At 41.0% G+C, this 8,664-nt stretch overlaps 1 protein-coding gene across 2 annotated transcripts in view; it reads left to right on the forward strand.

The window, feature by feature from the left end:
• The first annotated feature begins 606 nt into the window (after positions 1–606).
• Positions 607–8,664, forward strand: part of LOC106536442 (genetic suppressor element 1) — a 26,577-nt gene continuing 18,519 nt past the window's right edge. Inside the window, exon 1 of one of the 2 annotated variants that reach the window (XM_014033725.1) lies at positions 607–889. In XM_014033725.1, the coding sequence (XP_013889179.1) occupies positions 757–889 (133 nt within the window). In that variant the 5' untranslated portion in view covers positions 607–756. Of the gene's footprint in view, positions 890–6,129; positions 6,153–8,664 lie in introns of those variants that run through there. The other variant, XM_014033726.1, reaches the window with a different exon arrangement.

Here is an 8,664-nt window from a genome sequence, read left to right on the forward strand (position 1 = left end):
CCATTATCCCTGCCCTTCTTCCCCCTCTTGTTTCCTCCTAACACACACACACACACACACACACACACACACACACACACACACACACACACACACACACAGTGAGAGAGAGAGAGAGAGAGAGTCGTGTGTGTGTTGCACTAACACAGTCATTCATCTCTCCCTCACTCACATCTTATGATTCTCCTCCCCTCTTCCTCCCTCTTCTTCTCCTCTCTCCTCCTCCTCCTCACTGATCTGAGCAGTCAGTGGTGGGACTGAGGCAAAGGAAGAAAGCAGCGAGGAGCACAAAAACACATCATTATACAGCAAACGAGCAAGAGGCCGCTGAATGAATAACAAGGAAGGGATTACAAAGCAAAGGAGTAAAGAAAAAAGGAGAAGAGGGCGCCGACTGAAGACTCTCTTTCCTCACTCCTCCTCCTCCTCCTCCTCCTTCTACCCTTCCTGTCACCCTCCCAGCTCTCTCAGAAGCTCATCCTCCCAGACGGTGTTCCTCAGTGAAAGATGGCATGAGAGCACACGGACCGGTCCTCAGCTTCCTCCAGCTCGTTTCTCCTCCTTTCCATCCTCTTCTTCTCTCCGTCTCCTTCTGCTCCTGCTCTCTCGCCGCGCTCGTCTCTGATCTCCACACGGGTTCATTCCAGGAGGTGAGGAGGAGGGGAGACGGAGGTTGACCTCCCTCCTGCCCTGTCCTCGCTCACCCCGCCACCCACCCCCGTCTCCGCTCAGCGGGGCCTAAAAGGGAGCCATCTAATGACTTTCACCCACAACAGGCTCCTTAAACCCAGCACACCACATCCTGATCCTGACCCAGGTTCTCTGAGGTTCTGCAGGCAGGGATTCCCAGACATGTTCGGATTAAAGTCTTCGCACTTCTACCTGCCAGGTAAGATCTTTTTTTGACTCAGATCTCTGTGTGTGAGCGGTGCCCAAACTTTATTTTTTGAGCTAAGATCTCCTTTTGAAGTTAGCCAAGATCCCGTCTCACAGTGGCATGACAGTTGGTGGATGATATGCATTTCATCAATCAGCTCGACCTTTCTTTTTTTTTTTTCTGCGTCCTCTCAGTTTGGAGGTTTTGTTGTTTTCTAAGCAGCAGTGACAAGTGGCTCAGCGTGGAGCCAGGCGTGAGGTGACAACAGAAAGGTGCTGTAAACCTGCCTGAGCCGAGTGTCGGTACGACGCCACAGAGAGGCGGAGCAGGAAGCTCAGGAGGAGGAGGTGTGGAAATCTGGAACAATTTCATGTGAAATGGGTTTAAATCTGCACAGAGTCAGACGTGTCTGTCCTGTGAATGCTGAACTCTGATCTCTGACTTTTTAGTTGCCCCGGGTCAGACTGGGGTCAGTGATTTAAACCCGGGGGTTGGGGGCAACACAAGAGATGGGACTGATGGGGTGCAATTAGAGGGCAGGAGGCGAATTCAACAATTTCCTTTTCTCTGTTAAACTTTCATGCTGCTTTTTGAATTATTCATCTGTTTGTATAAATGATTGAATTGAAGTGATTTTGTGTTGCTCTGTCATTGTGAGTCTTTGTGTGTGTGTGTGTGTTTGTGTGTGAACATGTGAACAAGACAGGAAGAAGAAGGAAATCATTCAGGAAGCACACCACCACCCCCCACCCCCCACAACCACCACCACCTTTATCCTTTTTCTTACTTCCCTGGTTCTGGCTTGGTGTGTCAAAACTGACTCCTTGGTGTGTGGTTGTGTGCACCTGCTTCTTGTGTGTGTGTGTGTGTGTGTGTGTGTGTGTGTGTGTGTGTGTGTGTGTGTGTGTGTGTGTGTGTGGGGGGGGGGGGGGCACAAAAGAAAAACATTTACAAAAAATATCTGTTTTTAGTTTAACTCTCTTGCAAAACACAAACATTCTTTTCCCTTTTTGCTTTTTTTTCCCACCATCACCTGCTCCTAAAAGTCAAGACAATAAGTGTGTCTGTGTTGTTAGCAAAATATCTCTTGAACCAGTGGATGGATTTTAAATGAAACTCAAGAGGTATTTGTTGAGTTGACGTCACCCAAATTCCAGATGGCTAACACAGCGTGTAAAAACCACAAAAATGGCCACAACTCAGTCGATTTTATATATTGAGCTAATATTTGAAGTGGTAGTAGCCGAGAGTCATCTTCAACACATCACTGAAATGGTTTTCATCATTTGTGAAAGCACATTATTATCTCTCCAGTCCAGTTCATCCTCTCTGTCAGTTTGTGGTCGGCTGTTTCTCAACAGTGACTGAAGGTTTCCACGATATGTTTACATGCATGACTCTAGTTTACATGTCTGCGGTGGATATTCAGCCGTCTCTCATCATCCGTCNGTGTGTGTGTGTGTGTGTGTGTGTGTGTGTGTGTGTGTGTGCTCTTCATCACTCGCACATTTGAAGATGCCCCAGCCCCCCTCCTGGTCCTAACTGCCGTTGCTGTGGAGACTATGTCAGCCACACACTCGCTCCTCAATGATCATTTGACAGTGTGGAGGGTAAGGTGTGTGTGTGTGTGTGCGGTGTGTGTGCCTGTGTGTGTGTAGCGTGTAGCGATTACAGTGTGATTAGTCAAGGTGGAAGAAGTGTAGCAGAGTGCGGATGAATGGGGGGAGAAGAGATTGAAGTGAACAATAAAAAATCAAGCAAATGATTCATAGAATCTGCATAATAATCGCATCCTGAAGATGTGTGTGTGTGTGTGTGTGTGTGTGTGTGTGTGTGTGTGTGTGTGTTACATTTATACCATTGTTACTCAGAGCACACTATGACCTTAAAATGATGGTATCACAATGAAAAGGAGAGTGTCATTTTGCTGTCATCCACTCTGTGGACCTCCTGCTGAAATGAAGCTCACACTCGTTACAGCATTTTTATTTTCTTTTTCTGAGTGAGTAGTCAGGATAACAGTTTCTTTGTTTCAATATAAACTTGTAAAAAAATTAAAATGCATTTTCAGGGGGAAAAGAGCTTTAAGCTCACAAATTCTTCCCCAAATAAAACTTATTTAAGTCTGTTTTTTTTATTAGCGGGGTCGGATTTTTAAATTTTTTTAACATCAAACAGGTAAATATAAAATGGATTATTCTGGAGTAACTGTCTGAACACATTTTGAAGCTGTCTGAGTTAATGCAGAAATGATTTTGGTTTGTTTTTGTGCAACTAAATGTCTTTTTTTGCAGAGAAAGAAAACAAAAAACAAAAGAAAATGACATTTTTGCTGCACTAAAAAGCCCAGTGTATATATCATGCATATCATATCATGCCAAATTTGTAAAATGTTTAAAAAATGCCAGAGTTGTAACTCTTATGCTCAAACCTCAAATAAGGTGTTGTGCACAATCTCATAAAAATGTGTTGTAAATGACTCTCAGCTACTACCACACCAAATTTTATCTCAATACCGAGGAAAATGACTGAATTATATGATTCTCCAGTTAAACTGTTGTGACCATCTTTGATTGAGTTGTTCTCCAGAAATTATCCAGTTTTAAAGTTAATTGATGTTTCAGGAAAATTATAACAAAATCTAATGGTTAATGAAAATTTAATGCTAATGACTGACTTCCAAAACAGCAAAGTTTTAAACACAGATGGGTTAATGCTCAGGAAGTGTGTTGGGAATCAGTCTCATTTACTACCAAATCAAATTTTAGGTTAATACGTAAAACTGATGGAGTTATAGTATTTTTGTATTTTTAAGGTCAGTTGGTTGTGGCAGCCATCTTGATTCAGGTGTGTCTAAAAGTTAATCAGCTCCTTTTTGTTTTAAACTGATTTTCATCTTTGGATTAGCAGTAATCTCACTTCCTGTTTTATTTTGTAGCACCGGTTCCTTTAAAAACATCTTTTTACTTTCAGGTGTTTTAGTTGTTCCCCTGACTGAATCTGTTGACTAGCTTTCTTCTGTTTCATTTGAAGTTTTGACTTTCACCTGCCAGCATCTTCTATTGTTAGAAATCTAATGTTTGTTCTGTGTGGCTCTCTTTAAAAAAAAAACAGACAATTTGCACTAATGGGAACTGAAATATAGATTTACTTAAATTACCTTTTTTCCCCTTCCAAGATCTTTTTTCTCTGCTCTTTTTATCACCAGTGATCAATAAAAACAACAACAATCCTATTGATCAAATTTGTCCCAGTAAACATCAATAATAGACACAGAAAGATGACGTGGAAGTTGAAGCAGAAGCTGCACGAGTGCTCCCTGCATGTTGACAATTGAACTGCAGGAACAACTTTAACAAAACAAAGGAGGGTTAGGAGATAGTATCTATTTCTTTTCAAAATAAGGCCAAGAACAACACATTTTTTAATGAAATCAGAAAGATATTGGCATTAAAGGTAAGAATTCATGGTGAGAGTGAAAGTCAGGCTCGTTACTCCTTGTTGTGCGTTTTTTTTCCATCATAAAGGATTTTGATATGATACTTTTATACAGTGGTTTGCAAAAGTATTCATACCCCTTGAACTTTTCCATATTTTGTCACATTACAACCACAAACATAAATATATTTCACTGGAATTTAATGTGAAAGACCAACACAAAGTGGTATACAATTGTGAAGTGGAAGCAAAATTTTACATGAATCAAAACATTTTTTACAAATAAAAAACTGAAAAGTGCGACGTGCAAAAGTATTCAGCCCCCTTTTCCCTGAGTGCAACCAATTGCATTCAGAAGTTGCCTGATGACTGCTAATGACTCAAAAGGGTCCACCTGTGTGTAATCTAATCTCAGTACAAATACAGCTGCTCCGTGACGGCCTCAGATGTTGGTTAAGAGAATATTGGGGAGCAAACAGCATCATGAAGTCCAAAGAACACACCAGACAGGTTAGGAATATGGTTTTGGAGAAGTTTAAAGCAGGCTTAGGTTATAAAAAGATTTCCCAAGCTTTGAACATCTCACGGAGCACTGTTCAATCCATCATCCGGAAATGGAAAGAGTATGGCACCACAGTAAACCTGCCAAGACAAGGCCGTCCACTTAAACTTACAGGCCGAACAAGGAGATCACTGATCAGAGAGGCAGCCAAGAGGCCCATGGTGACTCTGGATGAAATGCAGAGAGCCACAGCTCAGGTGGGGGAAACTGTCCACAGGACAACAATTAGTCGTGCACTACACAAATGTGGTCTTTATGGAAGAGTGGCAAGGAGAAAGCCATTGTTAAAAGAAAACCATAAGAAGTCCCGTTTGCAGTTTGCCAGAAGCCATGTTGAGGACACAGCAAACATGTGGAAGAAGGTGCTTTGGTCAGACGAGACCAAAATTGAACTTTTTGGCCACAATGCAAAACGCTATGTGTGGCGGAGAAAGAACACTGCACATCACTCTGAAAACACCATCCCCACTGTCAAATATGGTGGTGGCAGCATCATGCTCTGGGGGTGCTTCTCTTCAGCAGGGACCGGGAAGTTGGTCAAAGTTGATGGGAAGATGGATGGAGCCAAATACAGGGCAATCTTGGAAGAAAACCTGTTGGAGTCAGCAAAAGATTTGAGACTGGGGCGGAGGTTCACCTTCCAGCAGGACAACGACCCTAAACATAAAGCCAAAGCTACAATGGAGTGGTTTAAAAAAAAGAATATTCATGTGTTAGAATGGCCCAGTCAAAGTCCAGACCTAAACCCAATTGAGAATTTGTGGCAAGATCTCAAAACTGCTGTTCACAAACGCTCTCCATCCAATCTGACTGAGCTTGAGCTGTTTTGCAAGGAGGAATGGGCAAGAATTGCAGTCACTAGATGTGCAAAGCTGGTGGAGACATACCCTAAAAGACTTGCAGCTGTAATTGCAGCAAAAGGTGGCTCCACAAAGTATTGACTCAGGGGGGCTGAATACTTTTGCACATCGCACTTTTCAGTTTTTTGTTGGTAAAAAATGTTTTGATTCATGTAAAATTTTGCTTCCACTTCACAATTGTATACCACTTTGTGTTGGTCTTTCACATTAAATTCCAGTGAAATATATTTATGTTTGTGGTTGTAATGTGACAAAATATGGAAAAGTTCAAGGGGTATGAATACTTTTGCAAACCACTGTAAATCATATTTGTTTGCATGAACCCAGTCTGATCTCATCTACTTCAATAATGGACTTGTGCTTGTTGATATTTGTGTCAGTACAACCACAACCACACACACACACACACACACACATTGTGAGTCAATGGTGTGAGAAATCCAGATTGTCGATGTGTGCATTTGCCTGCTACATATATTGGCTGCTGTGGTATTTTCGGAGGGCAGAGCGGCTCTGTTCGACTTGACCCCAGCATTGATTTTCATGATATGTGTTGGAACTACAAGGACACTGTGGCGTGTGATTTATGGCAGATGTCACACGAACACACACAACGTGCAGCGCACACACTCGTACTTTGGCCTCAGGCTCTCGATCTGCGAGCTTCTACTTCTGGTAATTTCACTCTAAATTGTTTTTTTTTTTCTGCATGGCGCAGCGGCAGCAGATACTAATTTCCCATGCTCTGGCAGAAAATGACTTAAACAGACTCACAAAATGTGGGTGAGCATTACATTAACAGAAAAGATTGCCCCGCGTTCGCGAAGCTGTGGTTCGGAGCGACCGTGGTGGTGAGGAAACAATGCAGCTGAGGAAATTTTTCAACTAAACCAACATGAATCTAATCGGCCAAGAGTTTAATTTTACTTATTTAAAACTATATCATATCTGACAGATTTTATTTGATGTGCTGCTAAGAGTTAAAGGGGGCATATTGTGCAAAATCCACTTTTTTTTAGCTGTTAAATACGTTTTATTGTACTTAAGAGTCTCTAGAAGTTCAACTTCTGTTGACATCTTTTAATTAGTTTGTAAATAAAGCGTTCTGCGCCGCTATATAGTCGTAACCCCCTCCGTTAAACTGGAATGGACCGGTCTAGAGGCAGCAGGGGTGAAGCTCCTCATTTGGATTCAAAGAGACAGCCTCAAAACGAGTTGATCTGAGACACACCTCAGTGAAAGAGTGGCTTGTGGAAATACAATAAGGAGGAATTTAGAGCAGTTCGACTTTAGACCCCAGCTAAATGATTTAAATGTGAAAAAGAAAGATTTAAAAGCATCATATGCCAACTTTAAGGTACAGAAGATTAAAGATTAAGGTTCGACAGAATCCTCTAATGTGACACGTTTAATCAACATAAACAGACATGTAGAAGTAAATTACATGAGATCTGATCTTTACGTTGAGTTAAAAAAATAACATTTAAAAAGCATTTATTAAGAAAGTCATGTGACCTCAGGGGTTTGGAATAAAAGGCGATTGAAAAATAGTATTTACCAAAATATTATATTTATCCCCCTTACTGTAAAAGTTGATTATTTGGGTAAAATGTAATAATACAAAAAAAGTATTGCAAACTAATGTGTTGACACTCGGACTAAGCTTTAGTAAAACTTTGTAACTTTGCTTTTTTCTCTTCCTTTTCCTTTAAAAAAAGTTTGATATTTGTGTCACATGAACTGTTTTAAATATAATTGTACATTTTGGTACTCCGTAGCACTCTGTACTGTCGAGAGTAATGTGAAAAATAAAATGAAAGGCAAAGTGTTTCTTTCAGAAACAAATTTCTCATGCCAGAGTTTTAATTTAAAATCATAAACAAAACTTGTAGCATAACATTATGAACAATCTCTTGTGATATTCTGAGATCTTGCTTTACCTTTTAGCACTTAAAGTATCTGTTGGTTGTGACCAAAACTCAGCTGAAAATCGGTCAGTTTGACTGAGTTGTGACCATTTCTGCTGCTGATATTAAAAATGTACCTCAGTTTTTCTTTTATTCCTACTTGTGGCTCATTTCCTACCTTACATCTAGTATATTTAACTTTTGATAAACACAATTTCCAACATGCTGAAGCCAGAGTCTGGTTCTTCTTTTATAAACAGGACAGGATTTGTTGCTTGTTTGGAGGCTGCTGGCGCACACTCATATCTATATGTTTGGCCATACTTTCTCTCTGCGTGTGCGTGTCGGGTGTCTTTGTGCGCTCTCGCTGGAGGCTGAGATGCCTCAAAGGAAGCTGCTGTCAGGATCTCTTGTGTTGTTAATTGTGTGTCCGTGTGTGTACTGTATGAGTGTGTGCGTCTTTGTGCCAAACTGGCAGCGTTTGTGCTCATCAGATGAAAACAGGGTCACGATGCTCCACCTCAAGGGTACTGTTATTAATGAGATGAATAAAAGACCATGACAACAGCTTGATAGCATGGAGGAGATAGAAACCACACACACACACACACACACACACACACACACACACACACACACACACACACACACACACACGGGAACTGGATGACTTTACCTAAACAAGACAAAGGTGCAAAAAATAAGAAGAATATACAGAGAAAACATCCCCTATCTGTATTTTTCTGTTTTCTTACATCCTGAAACAGTGACAACCAGCCCAACAAAGAGATTTAAAGTGAGGAAATGAATAAAGCAGAATGTTTGAGTAATGTCTCAACCAGAAAACAAACAAGTGAGCAAGAAAGCAAGCCACACTAATTGGTAAAAGAGCTGGTGTCACTAATGAGCTCTTAATTAACAGAGGATTCACTAAGCACATGCAAAGAAACACACACACAAGTTTGCACAGCTATCCATTTGGGGACATTCCATTGACTTCCATTACATTTCTACAGCCTA

This window comes from Austrofundulus limnaeus, unplaced genomic scaffold (assembly GCF_001266775.1).
Source record: "Austrofundulus limnaeus strain Quisiro unplaced genomic scaffold, Austrofundulus_limnaeus-1.0 Scaffold1819, whole genome shotgun sequence".
In the NCBI taxonomy this organism is placed as follows: domain Eukaryota; kingdom Metazoa; phylum Chordata; class Actinopteri; order Cyprinodontiformes; family Rivulidae; genus Austrofundulus; species Austrofundulus limnaeus.